General features: G+C 46.6%; 1 protein-coding gene across 1 annotated transcript; it reads left to right on the forward strand.

The window, feature by feature from the left end:
- Positions 1-15943: 15943 nt before the first annotated feature.
- Positions 15944-25195, forward strand: Msx2 (msh homeobox 2). Its single transcript, XM_008847345.2, has 3 exons — positions 15944-16070; positions 19277-19887; positions 23730-25195. The coding sequence occupies exons 2-3, from the start codon at positions 19509-19511 to the stop codon at positions 24152-24154; spliced, it is 804 nt and encodes a 267-aa protein (XP_008845567.1). The 5' UTR covers positions 15944-16070; positions 19277-19508; the 3' UTR covers positions 24155-25195.
- The last annotated feature ends 2345 nt before the right edge of the window (positions 25196-27540 follow it).

Below are 27540 nucleotides of genomic sequence, written 5' to 3' on the forward strand. Positions count from 1 at the left end.
GAACGTGGGAGTATACAAGTCTCCTAAGTACAGTGACTGTATTGCATTTGGCTCATACCCAGGAATGCCATTGGCTGCTCTCCTTATGAGGCAGTCAATTCCAAGCACTTGGTCTGTGGGATCCTGTTCTTCACCTTCAGTGCCCTGAAGAAATTTGCCTGGTGCCATGTGCCCAAGGTGCTCAACAAATAATTGCTGAACAACCAGTTCCTCTTTAATTTCTAAGAGGGACCACTTCCTGTTAGAAGCTTTTCTCAATCTTTGCATTCCTTGTACACCTTGGTCACTGTTCATCTCTCAAGGCCCTGCTAAAGGATCCTTAAATTGTTTCTCTTTTTTGTTATCCTAAACAGGTTGCTACAAATATCCTTGGTCACATCTCTTTCCATTCTTTTGTGACAAGATCCTGCAGGTAAATAAAAGCCAGAGGAAGTTGGGATATGGCTTAGTGATGGGAAATTTGTCTGCCATGTGTGAAACCCTTCATCTGATCCCCAGTATTGTAAAATTAGTAAATAAAAATAAATAAATAAATAAATAGCTTCCCAGAGGAATCTGGTTAGGGAACATGTGCACACTGCATTTAATGGGCAGTGACCCACTGCTCTGTGATGACATACAATCGTGTTCCCAATAGATTAAGAAGAAAGGAACTGAACCTTAAAACCCTCTGTGATGCTTTACTGCTACTGATGACATGTTGGGGACAAAACAGCACCATGGTTCTAGCTCCCTTTATATTTCTTTCATCACAGGAGTTTGAACATTCACTTATACATTTCAACTATTTAATATCTATTTCTTCAAATTGCTGGATTACCTCCTCATCTCGTTTTCAGGTCAGTTTGTTCTCTTAATTCCATGCATCCTTTGTAAGGCAGTCTATTTGATATAGACAATTTCAGCATGCATGTTGCAAATAGTCTGCAGTTTTGCAGTTTGTATTTTATCTACTTTTCAAAGGATTTTTTTTCATTTCTATATAACTAAGTTATCATTCTTTTCCATTGTGACCTCCCACTTTATATCTGATTTTAAAAGGCATCCTCTAGAAAGTTCAGTTTTGGTGGTTTGTTGAGACAAGATCTCCTGTAAACCAGGCTGACCTCAATCTTGCTATATAACCAAGGCTGGCCTTGAATTCCTGATTCTGTTACTTCTACGTCCTAAAACCTGAGATTACAGACATGAATCACCAGGCTCAGCTCTCAGGAACCTCTCAAAAGATTAGTGAACTTCTGGTTCTGAGGATAGCCCAGCATCCTGTGCAGGGTTAGGATTGAGATGATTAGTAAGGTAAGGGAGTGAAGCACCTGTCTTTGATCCGACATTCAAGCCTCACTTCCCCAGACTGGCATGCTAATGGCATCAGTCAGGCACTGGAGAAAAGACTGGGAAGCTTGGACTTCAGTGCATAAGGATGTATGTACCCACTGTAGCTTATCCAACCATTTACTTGACACAGGAAAGTCTGATCCAACTTTTAATTTAAATGCTTCCATGAACTTGTTAATAGGGAAAGGGCTTAGATGACATCAGAAAAAGGTAGGCAGGAAGGATGAAGTTGGGCCTAGGAGAGGGATATGAATTTCTGGAAAGGTAGGGGGAGCACAGCATACACCAAGGTCCTGTGGGGAAAGAAGCAAGATACATAATGTTGGGCATTGCTCTAAGAGAACCAGGGAGCCATCAAGGGAGTTGAACAAGAGAGTGAGATACATGGGTATTTTTAATGAATCACTATGGCTATATTGTAGACAGGGAGTTATTTAAGGAATTTTCTACCCTCCAGATCACCACTTCCTTTGAAGCCATGACCATGTCTTGCCAGAGCTGTAACCCTAAGCCTCCATCATCCTATCTCTCTGCACCTACAGCTGTGACCTTGCCTCTCCAAAATATATCCAATTCAGTCTCCCCACAACAACCAAAGCACTCTCAGAAAATATAAGACAGACTGGGTATGACAGTGTACACCTCTAATCCCAACATTCAGGAGGCAGAGGCCAGCCTGGGCTACATAGTGAGACCTTGTCTCGAGAAATAGGTAAATAAACCAGGCATGGTGGCACACTCCTTTAATCCCAGCACTTGGGAGGCAGAGGCAGGAGGAGCTCTGAGTTCAAGGCCAGCCTGGTCTACATAGTGAGTTACAGGACAGCTGGGACTACAGGGAGACCCTGTCTCAAAAAGACAAAAAAAAAAAATATTCCCAACTCTGGAAATCACAGTCATCTCAAATTGTATAGGGCCTTCTGGGAAAGGCCAGTTTCCAGGGCAGTTTGGAACTGTCCCTGAATGCTGGAAACAGAAAAAAAAAAGATATAAGTAAATAAATAAAATGACAAATGTTATATATGCATAAAAGACAGATTTCTATTTTTCGTCTGTACCTCCCTGCCATTGTGAGTAAAGCTCCCTAACCATGAGCCTCTGGGCTCTGGGCTTCCTTCCTTGCTCCTTTGCCTTCTTGGTATGCTCCAAACACACTGTCACACTGCTTCTCAAGCAAGCTGCACATGTCCATGCTGGCATAGCCATTGTCCAGGTCTGGACTGATTCCCTCCCTATGTACACCTTTCTGATTGATCCCTCTTGGGCTGAGGTGACATCCCCAGAGGCCATTCATGCCAACTTACTGCAAGCTAATTTCCAGCCTCTCAATTATTCTCTCCTAGATCCTCACTCTTTTCATTGGTAGCACGTGATCCTGTGTGGCATCATCTATCTATTCACCTGCACCCCACCCCACCCCCAGTGGAGAATAAGCCCATGAGCATTGGCATACGGTACTTGCCCACTGAGGGATCTTGTGAGGCAGTTTCCACAATTCATCCCATTTTCCAAGTGAAGCAGCCAACGTAGAATGAGGGAAAATAATCTGAGCCTTATGATTACAGAACCTGAACCAAAAAGCCAGGCGTGGTGGAGCACGCCTTTAATCCCAGCCCTCAGGAGGCAGAGGCAGGCAGAGCTCTGTGAGATGGAGGCCAGCCTGGTCTACATAGTAAATTCCAGGCCAAGGAGGGCTACAGGGAGACCCTGTCTCAAAAAACAGAGCCTGAACCAAAAGTCTACAGTGCAAACTATTCTTCAATCTCCAGTATCTCTGTGTCTCTGTCTCTGTCTCTCTGTCTCTGTCTCTGTCTCTCTCTCTGTCTCTCTCTCATCTCATTGGAGATGAAACTCAGGGCGTTATAAATACTAGGCAAGCACTCTACCAGCCTTTTTAAGTTTTATTTTGAGATAGTGTTCACTATGTAGTCCAGGCTGTCCTCAGATCCACAGCCAGCCTCCTGAGTAACTGGAACTGCAGGTGTGTGCCACAAGTTGGCAAACTGCTCTTCATGTCATTCAACATCTGGGCAACCCAGCAGCCTTGCCAGAAACCACAGGGTCATTCCTGTCTCTCCTTCCCCTTGCCTTCCTGCTCCTTTTGATCTGGGCACCACATTTAATCATGTCTGTGTCTGGACACTGAGCGTCCCTGAGCCTTCTTCCTCTCTCCCTTCTAGTTCACCCTTCCCTCTATCTCCACTATCACCTTCTTGGTCCAGCCCACTCTTCCACACCCAGAACTCATATACAGATACCCCCAGCAGCCCCTCCAATGTTTCCTTGTTCCCTCACATCCTTCCTCCCCTCAAAGGCTAGATAGATCTTCCATGTTGGAGTTGCATCACTCCACGTTCTTAGCATCTTCCGCATCTTCTCATTGAAACAACAGTGGAAAGGCACACATCAGACTTTGCCAGCTGCTTTGGGATGCACAGGTGCACAGACACTCATACTTGGATCTCTGCATGCTTTGCCCATATACCCCACCCCAGGAGTTAGATATAATCTCTTGCCAACCCTCTCCACATTCCACTTGGTCTGGAAATGAGGCAGTCTAGACAGGAGGCCTTATTCACCCTTCCAGCATGCTGTATTCCTAGCCTTTCTTCCTGATGCCTCTCCTCTTGAGACTTCTCACGTGGCCTCAACTTAGCCTCACCCCGCCCTAGAAGGCCTTCCCAGGCCATCCTATTTAAAGCGAGAGCCCCAATGCCCACATCCTTCACTCTACCCCAGCCACTTACAGCAGACTGAACTTCTGCCTCATCTGTTACCATGTGGTTTGTGTGTGCACACATAAACGCCCCGAGACCCAGAATCACACCATGTTTGCTGTTGTTCTTCCAGAGCCCAGGACAGGGTCTGGGACACAGTAGGCACCTGGGGAATATTTGTTGACAGAAAAACAAAGAAATATCTACACTGAAGGCCTATAACTACAACTCTGTTTCTAAATATCTGGTTAGAAGAGCTGGAAAATAATAAGAGAGCAGGGTAGACTAAGGAGACAAAAACCATGGGGTAAAACTTAGGGATTCTAGAACATTCTTGACCTTTTCATTTCTCTTTCCAAGATTGTCTGTAAAAAGGAGAAAGGGGGAGGTGGCTTAAAAGAAAACTCCCCGCTAGTTACCTCTGAGATGAGACTGCATATGCCAAGTTTTTGCCTGGAGCACATTTTTACAGCTGACTAATAAACCCCAGAAAAACACGCCTTATGATGGAGATGTGGAACATGGGGACTGTTTTAAAAGGGCCACTGTGGTAAGGAGTGGAGGAACATTCTCATCAAAAGAGGAGGGAGAGAAAGAATAGAGGTGGGTGAATATTTACCCCAATGGGTGGTGCTTTGATAATGAGGATTTGCGCTTCCCTTCTCCAAACAGCTCGTTTGTTTTCTGAACAGGTCATTTTTATGACAAGAGTTTTTTTTTAACACTGAAAACGTATGATTGACTAAGAGAATGTGAGCGAGATGGAGGGACAGAGATATTTTTATGTGCGTCTTCTTTACAAGCTGTTGAAAAGGCTCGGCTTCATGTTAGAAAGGGGGCGTAAATACTGCTGTCTTGGTCCTCATGGTGCCTGGGAGACTCTAGAAGCAGGCATTTTCCAAGAAAAGAAATTATTTTTGGCTGCAGCTGTGATGTTGGGAAAAAGAATTCAACTTAAACTTGGGAAACCAAAGTTTGGAACCGACTTCACACTGATAATGGCTAGCTAAGCCTGGGCAGGCAGCTTGCTTTCTCCGAGCATCAGTTTCCAGTGAGAGTGGGGGTGCACACCAAAGGAGGTGCGGTAGTGACCAGCTGCAGCTGTTTTCCGTCACCAAAGTCAGCAAAGAAAGCCTCAGTGTAATCAGTGACCAAATTCTAACTAGATTTGATCCATTTAGGATAGATTAAAAATGATTTTTAGAAATATAGATCAAACTTGGGCTGGGGAGATGGCTCTGTGGTTAAGAGCACTGGCTGCTCTTACGGATGACCCAGGTTTGATTCCCAGCACCCACATTGCAGCTGACAACTGTCCGTAACTCCAGTACCAGGGGATCTGACACCCTCTTCTGACCTCCCTGGGTAATGCACAACACACATGCAGGAAATACACTCATACACATAAAATAAAAATAATAAATAAAATATTTTTTAAAAGAAAATTAGATCAAACTCAAAACTCCCGCTGTCTTCTCTAGCAGTAACTAGAAAGATGCACCCTGCAGGGCTTTGCGACAAGAGTGAATTGGTGCCAGCTGACTGTGACTCTGTGGATTTTTTAAAGTATAAAAATAATGGAATGTTCAAGCATTTCTGCCCACATCGTGGCCTCCCTTTCTTCCCGGGTACTAAGAAACATACGCCATGGAAAACAGCGCGCGTGTGACGGGGTGGGGGGGGGGGCACACACACCGGACCGCAGAACACACGGGTGTTTCACTTTTTTCCTTCCTCCTCTTTTTCCACTATGTTCATGATCATTCAAGGAACTCCCCCTTCCTTGGCATTTGTTTTGTTTTTGCCGTTAAATTCAACTAAATATTAGTATTTGAAATTCTATTGCTTGTTTGTTTTTAATATTATCAAACGGTTTTGAGCTTTCTGTCATCATGAGAGTTAAAGCCTTTGCCCCAACCATCTCGGCCGGCAGCCAGAGCTGACTTCGCTGATGTCAGCACAGCCAGATTGGCTCTATCAGGAGCCTACACAGCACAGGAGTCTGGCGGCTGCACAGTGGTCCTAAGTTTGCATGGCGGAGCATCACCTAGGCAACAGAGAGCCAGCCTCAGAAATGGAGCGGGGTGAGAGCAGGCCAGCAGTTCCCATCACTCTTCTTGCTCCTCCCTCAGAGTCCAACGGTCTCTGTTAATGATTTCAGTCAATGATTTTCAAAAGTGTTACTTCATTTAGTATTTTACTATTTTTAATTTTCATTTCTTATATATGAGTATATTGCTTGCATGTAGATAAGTGCACCCATATTGTACAATGCCTATGGGGGTCAGAGGAGGTGTAGGATCATCTGGAACTGGAGTTACAGAAGGTTTTTAGACACTGTACGGGTGCTAGGAACCTAACCCGGGTCCTCTACAAGAGCAGTGCTCTTAACTCCGGAGCCATCTCTCCACAGATAGGCACTTGTTCCAGCTCATCATGACCACAGTCCCAAGTCTTCCAGCAGTGTCAGTACTTCCCATTCTAAACTAGAGGAAACTGAGGCTTAGAGAAGTGACTCCCCCAAGGTCACACAACTCCACATGCAGACTGACTCTGAAACCCTTGACAGAGTCATCCAGTTCAGCACTGATAAACTAGTAGATATGAACTGCTTCCTCCCAGAAAAGAACTGAATGTTTGGTTTGACCATCCACTACCAAAGATAGAGTAGGTAATTAATGCTTATTCTACCTACATTTTAAGGCTCAAGATGCCCCTATGCTTTGAGATGCCTGTGGCTGTTCAAGAATTACTTAGGGAGTTGGGTATGGTGGCACACGCCTTTAATCCCAGGACTGAAGAGGCAGAGGAAGGTAGAGCTCTGTGAGTTCAAGGCCAGCTTGGTCTCCATAATGAGTTCCAAGCCAGCTAGGGCTACAGAGTGAGATGCTGTCTCAAAACAAAAACAAAAACAAAAAAGCAAGAACCAGTTAAGAAGGCTCATCAGGGGAAGAAATCTTCATGGCTGGGCAGAGCTGACTGCATTTTTCTCTGTGGAGAATGGTACTAATTTCAAAGTCAGATGTACCAGGTAAAGGCTGATCAAACAAGCAGCTGGACAGGCTGTCCTGTGCTGGTGGCAATCTGTGGTCCCTCCGAGGTCCTAAATGGACCCATTAGCTGCTACAGGGTCAAGGGACACCCCGTAGAGCAGACAGCCCCAAGATTTCATAGGACCCACAGAGACACTGCAGGGACCAGTGAGAAAAGAGATCTGTTGTTCACGTCCAGGATTTGTGGGGAAAGACAGAGGCAGAGAAAGAAAGACAGACTTACAGAAGGAAAGACTGAGGGCAAACAGAGCTTGAAAAGCTTTCAAGGGCTTTTCATGGAAACAACAGCAAGCTCAGCCATGCCCTAGCAGTGGTGGCCCTTTTCTACCTCTGTAGGCTTTGGAATTCTCTGGTTCTCGCTCCTAACACACCTAACAAATGCAGCCATCTTAGTTAAAATGTTGTACTTATCTGTCAAGGCTGTGCATGTCTAAGGTTTGCCCTGTGTGGCAGCATGTCTGTATACCAGCCTTGCCATTCCATTCACCCAGGCCCTGAGTAACAGAGTGAGCCAGCTGTCTGATCTAAGCAGCTTGCTGACTGGGCCCAGACATTCCGACTTTTGAAATGGAACTCCAAGGACAGGGGGCTTGGTGCTTCTGGCACAGAGGCACGTGAGACACAGACACACAAGCACATGAAGACAGGCCTCACTGTGTCTCCATGGCTCAAGCCTAACCTGCAGCAGGGGCCCTCTATCTTCAGAAAGGACTATGTCTTGGCTTCTTTATGTTTGATTTGGGTTGTGTGTTGAGTGTTTTGTTTGTTTTTTTGTTGAGACAGTGTCTCTCATTCTACAATCCAAGTCAGAACTCACAGTGATTCTCCCGTCTCTGCCTCGCAACGCCAGCAGCCTGGGGTTCATGTCTGTTTCTTCCTAGTTTCCCTTTCCTTCTTCCCCCACTCTGCTGTCCCTATGTTTCTCTCTGGGCTTCTTCAATCACAGAAGCCTCTTTGACTGGTCTGGGTTGTTTCTAGTATGTTCCATAATGCCTTCTACCAGAGAGGTATAGTATGGGACCCTATTGCTAATTCCTTGCTCAAAATCACCCTTGGCAGAAAGGAACCCAGAGCAATAGGACTGAAGGTGTAGTTTAGCTCAGGAGGTGAGCTCTTGTCTAGCTTATAAAGGGATAATATTCAGGTGGACCAAGCTGGAGGAGACCTGGGGGCTATGCTGAGAGCATACATAGAAACTGGACTTTAAAAAATGATCCAGCCAGGCGTGGTGGTGCCCACCTTTAATTCCAGCACTTGGGGAACAGGCAGGTAGATTTCTGTGAGTTTCAAGGCCAGCTTGGTCTACACAGCAAGTTCCAGCCAGGGCTACACAGGGAGAAGCTGTCAAAATTTTTTTTAAACCAGCAAAGCTTCTTCTGGTTTAAAGTGCACACACTGGACTCCAGAAACCTCAGCTGTAGAACTGAAATATTTTAATAAATAAATAATACATAATAAATTAATTAATTAAATAAATAAAAAGTATACAGGTATGCAAAGGAATTTTCCAAAATATTGACAGTGGCAAAAAAGTTACAACAAAAAACAATGCTCATCAAAAGGAAAAGTTTAAATGAATTTCTTCTATCCCTATTGTAGACTAGAGAAAAAATAGATTGACACCAGTGGGCCTGATGAATTAAATCCCAGGCTATGAATTAAACAAAAGCAAACTGCATAGATAAATTGATAAGTAGATAGACACAAACAGACACACAAAGACTTCGTGAGTTGTCACCTCTCTGTATCTGCTGTTTTGTGTTCACAGGTAAAGGTGTGTAAGGATGTAGGGGACTACTAATATCAGTTGTACCGGAGAGGAGATGAGGGAGCTTTGCTTTCACTGGTTATGATAAATATCTATTGCTTTTGAAATTATAGAGGAAGAATTTGATAGAATGTGACAGAAAAGAAGGGAAAAGAAAGGGGAAGGATTGGAGGAAAAGAGAAGACGGCAGGAAGGAAAGAGAAGAAGTAGAGAAAGCAGGGGAAGCAATGACCTTTTACCTTTTCACTGTCTCTCCAAGGCCTGGCTTGCCCTTCACACACCCTCCTACCTGTCCATCCTCCCATGTCCTCCATATACTCCTGACACCCAGACACGCATGCCAGGTCATTTTGTTGCTTACTATTTTTCAGATCCCACTCCCTTTGCCAGGAGACTCAACCTGGAAGAGTCCTTCAAAGCTCACCCTGCCTGAAGGCCACCTCCTCCAAGCAGCCTTCCCTGCCTCCCAAGGCTGAGCAGGTAGGTCTTCCTCTGGGTTCCCGCATACCCAGAACCTTCTAGAACCACGTTCCTTATATCCCATCCATGAGGTAGGGTATCATCCAACTCTCCTGGAGTAGGCAGCTCTCACCTGTAAGGCCCTTTGCCCTGGGATCTCTACAGGAGTAGGTCACCTACCTCAGCGGGATACAGAGAAATCAGAATTCTATATTTCTATGGAAACCACACCCAATTTTTAACTTTTGGAAATTTATTGAGATGGTCAATAAGGTGCTTTCAGGCCAGTTCTGACTGAGAGAAAAGAATTATGCAAGATGAAGGTAGCTTTGGAGTAGTCCTTTTGACATCTTTTCTGATAACTGGAACTTGATTATCTGGACTCCCTCTAAAGTGGGAGATTCTTAGATTACTCTGTTCTTTATTGGTGGTGCTGAAGATTGAACCTAGGGCCTCCCACATGCATACTAAGAACATGCTCTACCACCAAGCCACACCCTGGAGAGCAGCAGATGCTCAAGGGCAGAGCCCTCTGGGTAGTGCCTGTCTGTATTCTAGGCTTCACCATGAAGCCTGAAGCCACCTGAGGAAAGGTGGAGGAGGCAGGATGATGGCAAGTTTGCAATCAACCTGGCATAAATAGCAGTAGTAAGCCAGGGACATAGGAAAGCTTATGAAAAGGACAAAATTTGGAAACATTTTCCTGCCTCGTTTTCAACTTGCACGTCTTAATTTTGCCTACAGAGTGTGGATGGTCATTAAGATTATGTCCGCTGGGAAGAGGTGATCCACATAGCCACACACTGAAGATGAGCTGCTTGACCAGTGGGTAACAAAGTGATTTTCAAACAGAAAAAATTCCCCTCTTTTGAAATTATTACTAAGCTTTAAGATAACTGGGTCCAAGGAAAACAAACTAGTGTTTTGACTAAACTTCCCTAGTCATTGTTGACTAATAATGCTAACTACTCCATACAAATGCATACCCTCTACGATCTCTGTAATGATAATTAATAATCAATAATAACAATGATAGTAATAATAGCATCCTCTATTATCTCTGTGGTAAATTCTTCTGGTAAACCTGGGAGGTAGGAATAATCACCATGTTTTACAGATAAGGGATCCAAAGTTCAAAGAAGGGACATAACTTGCCGAGGGCTGCCTGCCCTTCTTGGAGGAGGTAGGGCAGGATTCCATTCAGATTCTACATTCTTAGAAATGCAGTCTTCTCCCTGTGTATTGATATTACCAAATTTCAGCATCCACCTGTATGTATGTTTGTCTAAGAACAATCCAGTTTGTTGGCCTTATCCTAGTACCGAAGAGCTATAGTTTAATGTTTTCGTTTTAAATAAATTAGGATCTTAAAACCCCAAATCAACTTCCAGAGTTTTGCCTACCAACCATAGTAGGTCACTTCAGAAAATAAGAGAGCAGAAGCAATAATGCTGCTTTGCAGCCGTATTCTGTAGCCTTCTGAGCATGGACACCAAGTGCTCAGTCACTGGCAGGGTGTTAAAATTGTACTAGGTTAGTCTCCTGAATACAGAGGGAGGATTTCAGACCATCGCCATTGGAATAGCTCTGTTGTCACTGCTTAGATATGACTTGGTCCAGGGAAGACCTGTGTAGCAAAGGCCTTGGGGACTTTGAGCAAGCATAACTTTCATAAGCCTCTTTGCAGCTGTCCACACCAACAGTGTGAGCTCTCATTGTCTCACAGTGATAGATGGTGCCTCCTTCCAGGTCACTCATCTGCTGATTCAGAAGCTTTCCTCTGTCTCACGAGAGACAAGCAACAGGGAAGAAGAGAGTATTTTAATTGTGCTCCTTATGTTTTTATAGACACAATCCAATTTAATCCTCCTAACCCCTGAAACAGGGATTATTAGCCCTCAGTTTCTGATGGGGAGAATTAGGCTTGGCTCAGAGAAGTGGGTGGACTTGCCTGAAGACACACAGCTGGTACAGGATAAAATTGGAATTCCAGTCTACCAAGACTGACTCTTCTGATTTTGTCCACATAGCTTCTCCACCCTCTTGGAAGCCTTAGTCATCCAGCTTTTAAACAAAGCTAGCAGCAGGCTGGATTTTCTTCTCCCTCCCTTTCTCCACCTCCCCTTTCCTCCTCCCCCTCCCTCTTTCTCTCTGTTCTACCTTCGAAACTCAGAACCAGAGCAGACACAACACAAAGGCAAGTAAACCTCCTGATGTTACCAGTGCGGAGGATGAGTGACCCAAAGAGGAGAAAGACCTGTTCAAAGCCATCTAGCAAATGAGTGGTACATCGGTGTTAGAAGCCAGCTTCCCACCAGGGGATCTAAATCCTTTCCCTTCATTCTGAGTCTTTCCTGGAGACTTAGAAATGCACTTGCCTAAAGCCAGGAACTGTGGCAGAGTGGTAAAAGAAAAATGTGCCACATATCCTAAGCTACGATATACATAAGATATTTAAATCTGTGAATAATATTGTCATTATGATGAAGGCCTAACTACATTTAAAGTTTGTAGAGCTCATAAATCCAGAAGCCTTTAAATACCCTTTGTATAGGATTCTACCCACAGCTCTAAGCTCCTATTTAAAGTGGTAACTGTTCTTTTCTGGGCTTGGAAGGTCAGGAGAGGATGGAGAGAAAATGGCGTTTGTGCAAATACATAATTAAAAAGAGAAGTTATATGTATCTAGAGTTTCTGTATCAGCAAAATGAAGATAATATTAGCAACTCCCTTAGGGCTGCTGTGAGGGTGTAGGGAGCTAGTCTGGGTCTTGTGCTTAGAACAGAATCAGGCCACCTAGTCACTGCTCAGAAAGCACCAGTTGTTATTATGTGAATAATAACATAGAATTGTGGGCTGTCAAGGTGGTTCAGTAGGTAAAGGCGCTTGCCACCAAGCCTGACAACCTGAGTTTGATCCCAGGAACATATGTGGTAGAAGGAGATAACTGACTGGTGCAAACTCTCCTCTGACCTCTAGTCGAATTTACTATGGCATCCACATGTGCATGTACACACAGACACACACACAAATAAATACATAAATAAAGAATTATAGAAAGATTCCCTTAGAAAATCTGGAAATGCAGCAAAAATAAGAAATTATTAACATGAGGGGCAAAGAAGAAAGAATCTCTAAATGCTTTAGCTGGGGTCAGGGGAGATGCTATATGTAGAGGGTAAGAAGGAAAAGCCAGCTCCCACTTGGAATCAGACTCCCCTGAGGTCAAATATTGGCTGGGTCACTTAGTTGCCACTTGACCTTAGACAGGATACAACCTCACCACCTACAAAATGAGTACCTCTTTATAGAGGTATGAAGATGAATTCAAAGTCTAGAGACCTTCTGGATCTGGCTCAGAATGAATGCTTCCTGATCCAGCATCAGTTGCAATTGTTGAAACAGAAACAGGGAGATGAGACCTCACAACTCCAGGCTCATTCCAAAACCAGGGAGGAAGATACCTTAGGGGTGGCCTTTACAGTCTGGGGCACCATCCAGATTTCTTTATTCAATCCATGTTATTGAATGCCTTACTATGCTAGAGGCTCTGTACGGGCGCTGGCCTTCCCATGTCAAGTCCCACCCTTTGCCCCCATCAGGTCTCCTGATGAATTGCCTGAAGAAGGTCCCACAGGAAGACGCGAGGCAAGAGTGGGGGGCCATGGGGGGGCTTGGGGGGGTGCCTCTTCAGTGACCTCAGGGAAATGGTCTTTCCTTTTGGAGCTACAATTTCCTCTGCATAAAACAGAGCTATGGACTAGGGAAGGTGAATACAGACAGGAAGTGGGCGGGTAGAAGAAGGGATAGTCCTGCACTAGAGTGATCCTGAGGAACAAGGGACTTGTTGAATGGGGAAATGATATGACATGCTAAACATCTCATGATCCCCAAAGTTCAAGATGTGCTATTTTCATTTTTTTTTATTCTTATTTCCACAGATTGAGCCCCCTGAACCTTCTCTGCTATTGAGCTGTACCGCACCTCACCCCCAAATGCAGTTTTCCTATTAGGGAGGCTAAAGGGTCCTGCTACCTGAAGAAATGTGCAGCCCCTTCCCAAAACTAGTGCAGGTCTGGGCCCTTCCCTACAAACAACCAATAAAATTCAGAACAACTGCTTCTGAACACCTTTATTCTCTAAGCAGAGCAAGGGGCAGAGGTGGAGCAACTAAACAGTCTGTATTTTTTGAGACAGGGTCTTGTGTGTAGCCCAGACTGGCCAAGAAGATTCCCCCTGCCTCAGCCTCCTAAGCACTGAGATTACAGGTATGCCCCACCACACTCAGTCTTTTATTTTTCTTAATTAAAAAGTATAATTATGACCATTAGGTAATGCCTTAAACCTCCTCCTTTTCTTTTCCTCCCTCATTTGTTCTGCTGCGTTTTGAGGTTCAAATAATGCGGAGGTCACCAAGTAAAATAACTGAGATTCCTACTGAGCTTCTGGTAATCCATAAACTAGGGCTCCCCTCTCCTGTGGACCTTACAAATTATTTAAGCCCACAGCAGACTTAACAGCCCATCTATTTGGTTGGGAGAAAAGGGAAACCACAAATACTTCAAGGCTGCACGAAATTCCAGTTGCATCCCCTCCCACCTTGCAGCAACTCTGGCAGGAGTGAAATTCATACATTTTAGAGTCAGTTAAACTCGGACTGACATCTCTGCCTCTAGTTATGTGAGAAACTTTAATCAAGCTTCAGCTTTCTTCTTAAGGAGGAATAAGGGCCCTACAACACTGGGCTGTTTGAGAAACAAGAAGGGAGGAACTGACCCTGATTAAAAGCTCATCTCAGAGACTGAGGTTGCATCTCAAGGAGTATCATAGCATTGAAATACCACGAAAGCCATTCAGCCTGAACCCATATAGTGGCTATTCTGACTTTACAAATGGGTAAAATGAGGAGGGTGGGTGCAGAGACTCATGTATGGCAGGACAAGACCCCTAAGTGCCACCCTGGATGGATTCGCTTGTTCCCCATAGTTGAAACCATCCAACTTCCTAGAACCACCTCTTCCAGAGAGCACTTTGGTTCTTTCTCAGTAGACAAATCAGAGCTGCAGCCCAGCTCTTGGGAACCACCCTCCAGTACAGAGACTGGGGAGGTTGCCAGAGAGCTGTGCCCAGAGGCTGAGAGACACCCTGCTGTGTGTCTAACCTATTTCGTTTTTGTTTAACCCTCACATCTCCCTAGACAGAGTGGTGAACCTGAAAAGAGATAGGTACATGTCATTAGCTTCCAGGGGTTCAACAGTCTTGCAGTTCTGTGCTCAAGACCTCCAGCACTCATCACTGGAACCTGGATGTGTGCAGTGCTAGGAAGAGCTAGCTACAGGGAAGAGGAGGAAGCAGAAAGGGATGATGACTTGAGAAACAGCAACAATAGCCAACTTCTGCTGGATGCCAGGCACTCCCATATCCCAGGTGACAAAGCATAGTGCTGATAGGGTGGGGAGACCTGCACAGAGTCCCACCAGAGACACAGCTCTGTCCTGTTTAAAGCTAGCACAACTCTGTGAAGCTGGAGGCCTAGCTGTCTTTGGATGAATAGCTTCTCATTTGATCCCCCCCAGCAGCCCTGTAGGCCTTAGTGTGCTCATTTCCTCCCACCTATGCTGTTTGCCAGCAGGCTCTCCTGAAGTCCAAGCTGGCCTTGACTTTGCAGCAATCCTCCAGCCCCAGCTTCCCTGTGCTGGGATTCCAAGCATGGGTCACGACTTCCAGCTCTGTTTTCTGAAAGGGGGAACCAAGAGGGCAGTGGTGGCGAAAGGTAAGAATGGGTTCTGCATGGCAGCACAGCTCTACGGAACTGGTCATTCTCCCTCCAGGCTCTTGAACTTGCAGAGGGTGCAGCTTCTGTGACTGCTTGTCCATGGCCCTCACTCAACGAATCCTTGTCCTGGGCTTCTTCCTGGGGGGGGGGTCCAGATTTTGAGGGCCCTCTCTCTTATGCACCTCAACTTCAACTACTAGGAAGTCAACTAAAACTCACCTGTGATCTGGGTAGGGCTTCATAGCAAAGGCCCTTCCTTCCTCTCTACTTAAGTATCCGGAATGTCATGAACATAGAACTTCCTCCAAAGAAACAACTGTTAGCTCTAATATCTACCTCACTTCCCTGCGGAGTAACCAAACCCTGGGGATTTCTCCAGGTGGCTGGGGATCTGTCTGGCCCACTAGGGGCTGATCTGCTGTGTTTCCTCTTCCCACATCTCACAGGTAGGACAGATGAGCCCAGAGAGGAGTAGCCTTCCCCCTGAAGTCACACAGCGAACGTCTGCGGAGTTGAGCACAGTTGCGGAATTCCTGGCGGTCCTAGGCGCCCATTTGTCTGCCCGCTTCTGATACCCAGGTTCGGAGAATAGGCCTCTAACAAGCGGCCCATTAGAAGGAATTGTCACTCCTCTGGGAGCGAGGTTGTCCCATTAGGGCGAATTGTCATTCCTCCTGAAGCGAGGTTGTCCTGGCTCCGCGCAGGCTGAGTGCCGGGCCGAGAGCAATTAACGCGGCTCCGGCGCGGGCAGCCGCCTCTGCCCGGGGCAGCGGGGGCGGGGCGCCCGGCGCGGCTGGAGCCGGTCACCCGGCGCAGCCCCTTCCCCGGAGCCCGCCTTTCATCTCCCCGCGCCTGGCGCCTACCCGCAGCCCTGGCCCGTCTACAGCCCCTCCTCGGCCCCTCCCCCGCCTCCTCCTAGGCTCGAGATGCCGCGATCAGCCCTTGGGGTTACCAGCGCCGAGGTCTGCGCTCAGGGCTTCACAGTTTACAAGGGGTGTCTTCGCTTAGGAACTCAGGGCGCGCGTGCGCCGCTGCTCCACGGTGTCAGGGCTCCTGGGAAACCCGGTGGGGCCGCGGGGCGAGGGGGCGGGGGGCGGGGGGCATCGAGAAGATCGCGAAGGTGGGGAGGGTTAGGCCCTACTAGGCCCTACGGGGGAATTCGCCGGTGTCTCACCTCCTATTTGCATGATTGGGCAGCCTCCTAGTCTAGGACTTTTCCTCCATCAAAGGGGAAAGACTGTCTCCACCCCAAGTGGTGCGTTTGAAAATCACATGAAATTCTGGCAAGTTCAAGTACTTGAACATAGTGCTGGTTGACGCTTTGTGGTTCCCACTTTACCTGCTGGCAAGTAAGGCAGCCACATAAACATTATTCCCTCGCAACCCCCCATGGGAGCTAATGTTTGTCGAGAGCCTCTTAAGTGCCAAAGCCAGTCCTCCAATCGGGCAATCAGGGGGCCACCCAAACCTGAACACTTTTCGGGCTGGGACAAATTGTGTGCTTAGGATTTTACAAAGGGCCTGCCCTGGGGTGAGCGAAGGCTAGTGATGCTCCTTATTTTGAGGTACCTGGGGAAAAGAAGGCATCCGATAAATTATTGTTGCTTTGATGTAAATACACAAGAATATTTCAAAATCAATCTTTACATCTACTACTTACTTTATGAAACCATGTGAATCCAGTTCCCACAAAGCCATCCCAGGAAGGAATGAATGACTGTCTCTTATTTTAGAGCTGCCAGGAAGAGGTGAATCGAATATTCTGGGGAGAATGAGGCAAACCTTGCAGCGAATGCAGATAGGGCTTCTCCTTTAGGGCTCAGGCTGCGGGTTCTTTCCTCCCTTGTCTCTACCACAACAGAGCTGGGATGGTGCAGCATCATAGGGCATGGGGGAAGCAGCCGGCTGTCTCTGGCCATTTCTCTGTTCCTGAGCAGAGCTTGGCACTCTAGTTATCAACACTGCTTGCTCCTTTTATCTCTGCCACCTCCCTTTCTCCTGGTCTTACCATTTTCCTTCTCTGTGTGGATATCAGGACCCCAGAGTAGTGAGACACAGCTTGGCTTTTCCTCTACCAGAGATGTATATTGAAAGAAAGAGACTCCAGTGGAATTGATTTCCTTTTTGACTTCCTAGGAATGAGTCTGTGTGCTCCTAAACTGACACATATTAACTATGAGTTTTTCCGATTATTTATAAAGCATTGGCTGGGTTCAGCCCAACTGAAACTTGAACCCTTTTGTACTCTTTGGCAGCTGAGAGCTAAACGAATTTCAGATTTGCATCCAAAATATATAGCCTGCATCTTGCCTCTTGCATCTAGAAGGCACAGAATTTAATCTGGATTTACCTGTATTATATTTGAGATGCCTATCAACCAACTACCATCAGGTATGACTCAAGGGGAAATGCATGCATCCCCAGAAAGCTTTCAGTCTCCCCCGCCAACACACTCTTTTCTCTCCTCCAAACTTCTTTCTCTAGGCTTCCAGTCTTTAACAACAACAAAATGCCTATATATTGTGGTAGGAGAAAGATCCAGAGGTTTTTTTAAAGGCTCATTTAAAATTTCTTTACTTTCTAAAAAGCTTTTCCAAAACTGAACTGAATTAACTGGTTAGCAAAGACTTTTACCCTCTCAGATTCCCCACCACCATGCCTGGTTCTCTGGAACTAGTACAGTTTCACTCCAGGCAAAGGTTTAGGGTTAAAAGAGGTGCTCTGGGAAGAGTTTAAAGATCTGTAGGTCTAGGGGTCAATTTTCTAAGACTCTTGGACTAGGAGGTGGCTTCCAAGCTTTGATCATTTAAATAATCTAAAGCAAGGTCTCTTCCTTTCAATGACTGCGAAAGGAAGTAGCCTTGGCGTTCCAAGGTCCAGACTGAGCTGAGTGATCTGCGCTTCCCCAGCCACCCAGGATGGTCTTTGCCTATAGGAAAAGGTTTCTGCAGTCTTCACTGGATCCTTGCCTCCCTGCCTGGATCCGTGCCTCCCCGCCTGCAGCCCGAGGAGCTAGTCCAGGCCTCTGTGCCCTCAAAACTCGTTTTCTGCTTCTCACACTGAGACCGTTGGTCAGTGATGCTTTGGAACTGCAATTACAGATTGTGATTTGGGGAGGAGTGGAGGTAGGCATGTTGTTTAAAAGTTAAAGTCAGGTGCTGTGCGCTTTCCCCAGAGACACTCAGAGTTGGGGTGTGCAAACTGAGACGCCGGTATTTGAGAGGTTTACAGGGCAAAAGAAGACAGTAAATATCACATGTGCCCTCTCTTCCCTGCCTATGACCTTCCAAGGCAAATACTAGCTCCTGGGCACTGAGGCTAAAAAAAAGCCCTCATGAACACACATTGCACTCACCTGGAGAGGAGTTTTAGATCACAGAAAAAAAAAAATTTCAGTTTCTGAAAGTACTCTGGTTTGGGGAGAGGAATAGGTGGAGACCACTTGTATAAATTGACCATGATAAATTAATTGGTCTGTTGATCCACACCTGTCATCTTAAAACCCAGGAAGAGACAAGGGGACCACAGCAAGTCGAAGGCCATTCTGGGTGGAGAGAGAGAGAGAGAGACGGAGACAGAGACAGAGACAGAGACAGACAGAGACACAGAGAGAGAGGCCAGCCAGAGCTATAGGGCAAAATTTTGTCTAAAAATAAATAAGAGGAGGAGGAAATAAATTAGTTGGGTGCCCCTGGCCACCTCTCCGGCTCCCGGTTCCTTTTCTGGAGGAACGAGTTGTAACAAAGTGGATGCCATGGAGCGCTTGCTTCTGAGAAACTCGGGCGCACCGTGCCTGTACTATTTGCTTCACGTAGGAGTGCCCGCTGTTTTCCAGCGTTTTCTACTAGTTATAAAGTCACACTGTTGAATCTGAGCAATAAGTGATACTACTTAAGCAATAAGTTCATAGTAGGACCTTTATAAATGTTCCTGCAATGTTATTTGCGGGATTTAAAGCATACTCAGGCAGGAGTGGGATGGGCAGGCACCAGGTACATCTTAAAGAGGGGTTAAAGAAGAAATGGTACTCGGCAAACTTCCTCTTTAAACAATCGGCCTTAATTACGCCTTGGACTTTTCAGTTTTGACGATTATAACCCTTGAGGGATCGCCTAATAACAACTCTGCTGACTGCTCCTGTAATTAACTCCTAATTTATTTCAAACAGGGCGGGGGAGGGAGGGCTCCAGCCTCTCCGGTAGGAGCCAATCGAAGGCGAGCGTGTGTGGCGTCAGCACTAGACCCGGCGCCGATTGGCCGAGCCGAGTCTCCCACTTCCCCTTGGAGGACAGGCTGGCTCCCAGCGCGCCCCTGCTATCTCCCCCCCAAAAAAGTTTGAGTCGTCGCTACCGAGTTGCCAGCGGAGTAGCGCGCGGAGAGCTACACGGGGCAGAGAAGTCATGGCTTCTCCGTCCAAAGGCAATGACTTGTTTTCGTCCGACGAGGAGGGCCCGGCGGTGGTGGCCGGCCCCGGCCCAGGGCTTGGGGGCGCCGACGCGGCGTCGGAGGAGCGGCGCGTCAAGGTCTCCAGCCTGCCCTTCAGCGTGGAGGCGCTTATGTCCGACAAGAAGCCGCCCAAGGAAGCGTCCGTGATGCCTCCCGAAAGCGCCTCGGCCGGGGCTGCGCTACGGCCGCTGCTGCTGCCCGGACACGGCGTCCGGGAAGGGCACAGTCCCGGGCCTCTGGTCAAGCCCTTCGAGACCGCCTCGGTCAAGTCGGAAAATTCCGAAGACGGAACGACGTGGATGCAGGAACCCGGCAGATACTCCCCGCCGCCAAGTGAGTGCGCGCACGCCGGGGCCCGGGCTAGACCCGTATGTGGTGTACCGCAGGGGCCGGGGACCGGTGTGTTACAGGATGGATGCTCTTGGCAGGTCTGACCTCCTGGCACCCCAGTTCTGAGTGCGGTCCGCATCCCAGACACCTTCCGCCTTGCCTGCCCGCAACCCTTGGCTGCGCAGTGGCTAGCGAACCTGCGCACTTGCTAGTATTACCCCAGCTGGGTTTGCAAGGTCATGAAATTGGCTTCTAAAGGCCCTTTGCCCGTTGCCTGGATCCCTTCATATGCTTGTGGTTCACTGTCCTCGGTGGTGTCTGCTGGAGAAGCGAGGTGGATGCGTGCTTTTGTTTTGTTTTACTTTGTTGAGACAAGGTCTCATGTAGCCCATACTGCTCTGGCTCCATATTTAGTTTAAGATGGCCTTGAACTACGGATCCCAAGTGCTGGGATTACAGACATGCACCACCTCTCCGGTCTAGGATTCACCTTTAATGAGCGCCAGACAGCAAGGCGCTTGTTTTACTGAGCTTCAAAACAGCCGTGCGAGGTGGCCCCCACTTTAAAGATTAGACAGTTGGGAGTCTAACCAGACATGGAGTGGAAGTCATTAGTTTTCCTGGAACTCTTGTCCAATCCAGATACCACAAAGGGATGATGGCAAGGACTGACCCCTAAAGGAAACTTCTCCTGTCCTAGTACCTACCTGCTGCTTTGTTGACTAGGTTCTGAGCTTCTCTGGGAGCTAGCTAGCTTGGGCCAGATCCTCACAGGCCCTCCTCGGTTCACAGTAATAATTAACAGCATTAAACAGGACTTGAGAGTATACACAGTGGTGCTCACCAGATTTGGATCCTCCCTAGAACCTCAAAGTACAAGCATAGGCATGCCACCTGTGGCTACCCTCTTTTTCAGACGTGGTGTTAAAATGCCTTTAAGAGGTCATCAACCATGTCTACATTGGGCCTGGCAATCTCCTGCCCAAGCCCTGCTCCTCTACTGAGTGTGCTGGCTATCTTTTATCGACCTGATCCTTTTCCCCAGAGACGAAGTTCAGGTCCACACCTGCACTCAGGATTTCTTCCAGGGAAGTTCTGCTGACTTAGCATCCCTTTTAGGGTCCTGGGTCCTTTTTCTATTAATATTTAGAGGAACCATTCCCTGAAACTCCTTTAAGTTTTATCTTTTGGCCTTTGAGATTCCTCTACTCTCCTGCTTTTTGCTTTATACCCTTTCCTACTTCACTAAACTTTGGGACAGTTGAGAAAGGGGGCGCAGGGCTGCAGAGGAATTTCCTAGCTAAATTGAAAGAGAACCCATTTTCATTTCCACCTTTCTGCCCTCAGGACTGGGGGATACATGGTATTTTGTGAACGAAACAAGACCATATACCCGGCGTCAGTGGCTGTCCCCTCTAGCAGTCTCTCTCCACCCTCTTGGAAATTCTGAAAGACTGAAAGGGCGTAGAGATTAAGGACTCAAAGAATTTAAACTCAAGTTTGCACAGTGCTTTTCACGATATTATCTTATCTGATCTCCTTTGTGTGGCAGCAGCGGGCCTCTTGTTAACAGATGAGGACATTTCAACAGAGTTCAGAGGGATCAGCAGTTTGGGCCCTGGTGAAAAAAATCTTGGGAACATTTACTCATCACCTACCAATTGGGGTTCTGGACACTCCAAAATGTAGTACTCAAAGGCCCCTGAGGGAAAAGTATTATTTTTCCATTTTATGGACAGTGAAATGGAGGCTCAAAAACATTAAGAGTCTTGTTTAACAAATTTGGAGAGCCTGAGGGAGGCATGAGGCAATGCCCTGCAGTACACCCAGGATTCCAGCATTAAATGGAATGGTGGCCACAGGTCAGAAATACTGGCATACTTAGGCCTGGAGGTCTGGTATGGCAATTCCCCACCAGCCCTGTAACATCTCTGTGGTAAACTCTGGCTTCTCTGCCTTAAGGCAACCTTGGGTCCGAGATACTACCTTTTCATAATAAGAACTAAAGAGTCTCAGAAAAGATTTCATTTGAGAACAAGAGTTTTTGGTACTTTGGGCCTGGAGGTGCCAGCAGCAACCCAATGGTTGGAAGCAGGATGAGTTCAGGGAGTGGCAGGGCTGAAGGGACCCACCAGCCTTGTGCCTAGTTTTATTTTTTAGGAAGTAAGATAAATACCGTTTTGCCTTATATAACCACATCCTTCATCTGACTGGTGTAAAATGAGGTGGATGAAGAGGATGGGAGCAGTGGAGGAAGCCTTCTAGCTTCATGGCTTTGCTACCTATGCACAGTCCTCATGGCCTGGATTTTATAATTCTGATGCAGCCCTAAGAGTAACCTGAGAACCCTGGTTCAAAACCCTTCTGGAGTCAGGTACAAGTGTGTACAATGAGTTTGGTGTCTGAGCTAAGTTACCTGGTCCTCCTGACTAGCTAGGTTTGGGAAGAGTGAAAAGTCTGCAGGTATCCTGAGAATGTCTGGTGTTGGTGTTTGTGAATTAAGAAGAAAGCTTCCCTGTAATTGGCTTATTTAAGGGTTAGCATATGCAAAAGTTAAGACCTTTATGGGAGTTTTCTTGCCCCTTCCTCTCCCAGATTTGTTTTCTGATTACAGAACCCAGCACTTTGTAAATAGTGAATAATGGGACCCTAGGACCGCAGCTGGGTTGGGACTTGTGCTGTGTCACTCTCAAGTATGAAGTGTAAACTCTTCTTAGGGCCACCAGAGTAACTGAACAAGAAATGTTACATTCCCCCTGAATACACCGGAGTTACTACTCTGGCTGCATTGGGGAAACTAGCATAACCTATGAAAGCCAAATGCAGAAAAATAATTGTTTAGCATTCGCACTCCGCCCCTCCCCTTGAGGGAAACCAGAGCAGAGGTAGTGGCTGCCACCGAATCACCTTGGGGCATCATCCCCTTGCTTCCTTAACCCATTTTAAACAGAGTCTGGACGCTGTTGCCTTACCTTTGCTTGTTAGTCCCCACTTCTAAATTCCAGTAACAAAATAATCATGTACACATTTGCCCTAAACCATGGAATGGATGGGGAAATGACTAAGATGTCATCATCATGTGCTCTCAGTTCAGAGGCAGCATTTGACATGTCCGTTTATGAGCAAGCTAATTTTTCCTCCATCTTAGTAAAGTTTATATTGCCAAAGCACCCAGCCAAGAAACTTATCCCACATGCAGATCTGTAAAATGATGCTGGGTTTTATAATCTGTAGGGTAGATGGGATGACAGCTGTGTGTCTGTTTATTGCATGGATCTGCCCTCTCATCCAGAGACACTATTAGTTTACCACAGGTCTTATCTGCATAAATATGCTGATGCACTCCAACTTTCCTGGTTCAGAGAGGGGCCGGAGAAGTAGCTAGCCCAGCATTTCAAGCCTTCAGGTTCCTTCTGATGTGTGATTGTCTTACATTGAGAATAGGTATGAATTCAGCCTCCCATTTTAAAAACTAGAGAGATTAAGTTCTGAGGAAGTTTTATTTCTCAGAATATTCAGCTCCTGTGACTTATGAAGGACTTTATTCATGATTTCTCTTTCCATTTTCTCGGGGGCTATATGTTTTCCATATAAAAAGTTTCATGACCGCATTACCCAAACTGGTATTTTTTTTAAAAAATACAGTAACTTATCCATTTAAATGGGTAAATTTCCATACTCCTCAAAAAAAAAAAAAGCATGGATTTGACAAAGGTGCTTTTTTGAAAAGTGAAACAAAGCTTATGTGTACATGAGCTAAGTGCTGTTGGTTAAGAGGGGGTCCGCACAGGCCAGCCTGGAGAGAGTGCTGCTTTTTGCTAATTGATTTCCTCTCTGTCTTCCAGGACACATGAGCCCCACCACCTGCACCCTGAGGAAACACAAGACCAATCGGAAGCCACGCACCCCCTTCACCACATCCCAGCTTCTAGCCCTGGAGCGCAAGTTCCGCCAGAAACAGTACCTCTCCATTGCAGAGCGGGCGGAGTTCTCCAGCTCTCTGAACCTTACAGAAACCCAGGTCAAAATCTGGTTCCAGAACCGAAGGGCCAAGGCCAAAAGACTGCAGGAGGCAGAACTGGAGAAGCTGAAAATGGCTGCCAAACCTATGCTACCCTCAGGCTTCAGTCTTCCCTTCCCTATCAACTCACCTCTGCAGGCAGCATCCATATATGGAGCATCCTACCCTTTCCATAGACCTGTGCTTCCCATCCCACCTGTTGGACTCTATGCCACACCAGTTGGATATGGCATGTACCATCTATCCTAAAGCAGACTAAATGAACAGACTCTACTCCAGGATGGATGTTTGCATAAAAGGGCTCCCCTCCCTCTCCAAGAAGGTGATGCCAGTCCATGCTCCTGAATGCAAACCTTACATTCGTCTCCCGAAGCAACGGGCCCACAGGGCCGCTTGATACAAAGTGAATTTGTTCTTTAGGTGAGAGGCACCAAGATCCATTTTGTTGTGGTACTCTTCCAAATGCCCCCTTATCCTCTCACAAATATTGGCTTTGCTAGTTTTTATGTATAAATATATATAATAAAATATAAGACATTTTTATATGCCAGACGTAAAAATTCAAATTATTTTGAAAGGCAAAGTTTATTTACATTTATCCATGTTTCTATGTATCAGCTTATGATACTGTGTTAGGTCCATCTGCTACATTTTCTTAAAGGGAGCGCAGTTATTTACAGAGGTTGTTAAAATATGGTAGGATGGTAACTTGCTTACAGAAGACATACTAGAATTAGACACAGTGCACACAGGAAGTAGATGCAGATAGATTCTTCCAAGTGGAGGGGCTATGTAATACATTTGAATTTTATGTAATACGTTTGAATTTTATGTGCATGGAGAAATCTCTTTTGGGATACTACCATATTTGATCCTATTTTTTTCCTCCCTTTCTCTGTATTATCAAAGTTTTATCTTTTTTTTTTAATTTTTTTTTTTTTAAGATCAGTAACAGGAAGATATAAGAAAAGCCCAGAGAATACCTCAGGGTGAGGGAGAAAACAGAAAAGTGCCCTGGTTTCTGCCAAGGCTATCTCTGCTTGACTCCATTTCAGTCAGTTGGGAGAATTAAGAAGATAAAACATGTCAGGAAGAATTATTTCTGTGAAATGCTGGGAACATCGGTCCTCACATGTTACAAAGGTGATTGGCAGGGGGTTGGAGGGGATAATTTTCTGCTTAAAAAAATGAATATCTTGTAACTATTACCTATATTTTAAATATTCTTCAACAATTGATAGAATCAGGAAGGAAAAATCTTGCTTTCTTTGTGTGTGCTTATTGTATGTGCTAAACTTAGAAAAATTTACATACGCTTTAACGTGTTGGGGGCAGAGTTAAGCCATCTTCTGACTTGCTAGAAATGGTGCTGTCAGACAGCACTTTTAGCCCCCAGTATTTCACTTTCCTGTCCATCTCTTCCCCCAGTATATTTTTATCCCTTTGAAAGGGTATCTTGTAAAATTTTATATATTTTATTGAAGAGTTATTTCTTATCTCTTACTCTGAATTAAATTAAATGTTTTATTGCAGTAAAGTTTGTCCCAACTCACAATTATTTTAAAAGGCACTCTGTTCTAACCAAGACTTAGCTCAAAATGCCATCCAGATGAGGAGGTGGGAACGCGTGCTTTTAATTGTTGTTTGAGGGGTGGAGGAATCAACTAAAAGTCCTGAGACACTTTGAACTGTTAACTGGCAGCTTGTATGGCTTGGGAGAAGCTGTCAGAATCACAATTAAAAGTTTGCCAAACTGCAATGAAAGATGAGCTTTTTAAAAAAGTGAGACAGGGCTCTCCAGGATCATAGCCGTCTGTAAATGGTCCAGGGGAACCTTGAAATTTTCCAACTACCAAAACAACTTTTGCGGGTGGTGGCCTTGTGAGCAAGCTCATAGGGTTGCTGGAAGGGGGAGCTGCAGTAGAAGTTTCTGGAGCTCCTTTTGCTGTCTGTGTTCCCCCAAGGAGATGGACCCAAAACAAATGCTGTTTTCTGTTTGAAGGGGGAAAGTGTCTTCAAGCCCCTCTTGCTAACTATCCATCCCAGAAGAAGCTAGATGCCCTCCCCCGTTTCAGGCTTGGGTTTTGAGGCACAGCCACAAAATTAAAAGGGTGAAAAGCCTGAGAAGGATCCTAATCTCAAGTTTTCTGTTGCACAAATCAGTGACTACTAGAGATACGTTTTAGTGGTCGATTTTCCTTTGGAGATACTCTTGTCACTTTGGTAACAGAGATGGGAGGGGGCAAGAATTCTGCTGTGGGAATTACATGGCGGAGAGTTTGTTGCTTTAGTGCGTTCTGATGTTACCCACTTGGTGGGTGCTGGAAACTCCAGGTTTGTTTGAAGGTTCACAGGCCCCCATCTCTGGAGCTTCTCAACCCCAGGGAGGAGCGGGTCGAAACTGGTCCAGCACATGCTTGAAGTTAGAGGCCAAAGTCTTTCCGCATAGTTACTACCCCGAGCTGAGGAGCGCGCATCCCAGCCCCTCCGGAAAAGTGCTTTTCAGCCTCCCCTAGGGCCTTTCGGCCCGAAGTCCGAATTCCAGGCTAGAATCAACCACACTCATTTAAGAGATGCGTTTTCCAAAGGCCCAAGGTCCTTCCCGGTTTCGTCATCGTCTGCCAAGGGGTCTCTAATTAGCCTGTCCACCGAGCTTCCTCCCTGGCGCCGTGCACCGGACCAGCGCACCGGGTGACCCGGGGCAATGTTAGCCTGGGCGGGGATTCCAGGGCTTCTGGGTTAAGGCTCTGCTTGCCCCGGGAGGTAAGGTATTCCATCCCCAGCAGGATTCGCAGAAACCGGTCGGAGGGGTGTGGTAAATGGCTGGGGCACACATGGTCCTAGATCCTAAAGAAAAACTGAGGCACTGAGACGAAAGCGGAAAGGGCCGCTCAGGCTCCAAGATAACAGAGCTCAGTCCAGGGTGGATGAGGTTTCCAGTTAAGATCGGGGCCGGACGGTGCCTCTCGTGTTTTTTTCCCACCCTCCGGTCTGGGCTTGAGTCTTGCCTAGCTCAGGCCTGGTCCCGAAACAGTTTCAAGAGGCCAGATGGACAATTTGTGGCAGCAAGAGGTCTTTGGCTTGCCCAGGACCTGCGCAGGGGCGATTGGAAATTAAAACTCAAATGCCCCTTACGACAGCCTTGCGCCGCCGATTGCCAGAAACCTGTCACACAAATCCACCTGCCCTTCCATACTCCACAAAAATCTGCCAGAGACAGCCATGCTTTTTAAAAGCGAGGGGAAAGGTAGGGTTACTTGCGGAGCTAAGAAGCCCCTGTTTAGGGAGGAAGGGAGCGTTTTCCTTGCCCCGTACTCATCGCATATCCTTGGAAAGGTTATTTTTGTTATTGACAGTTGAAGCTGAAACTCAGAGAGGTGGCTCACTGAGGTCACAGAGGGCGATGGTGGCAGAGGAATCCACTTGAAGGGTGAGGAGGAGATGCTAAACAGAACTGGCATGGCAGGCTGGTTCCGAATGCAGGCAGCGATCCGGGTTTCGAGTTTGGGAGTTTTGCTCTGGCTCCCACCACCCCTCTGGGACTTCTGCAGAGCATTTCCATTGGCCTTGAGGGCCCGGCCCGCCCCTCCCCCTCTCAGTCCTCTCTAGGCGTTGTGGGGGCGAGGGTGGGGGCG

This window comes from Nannospalax galili, unplaced genomic scaffold, assembly GCF_000622305.1.
Source record: "Nannospalax galili isolate Female #2095 unplaced genomic scaffold, S.galili_v1.0 scaffold762, whole genome shotgun sequence".
In the NCBI taxonomy this organism is placed as follows: Eukaryota; Metazoa; Chordata; class Mammalia; order Rodentia; family Spalacidae; genus Nannospalax; species Nannospalax galili.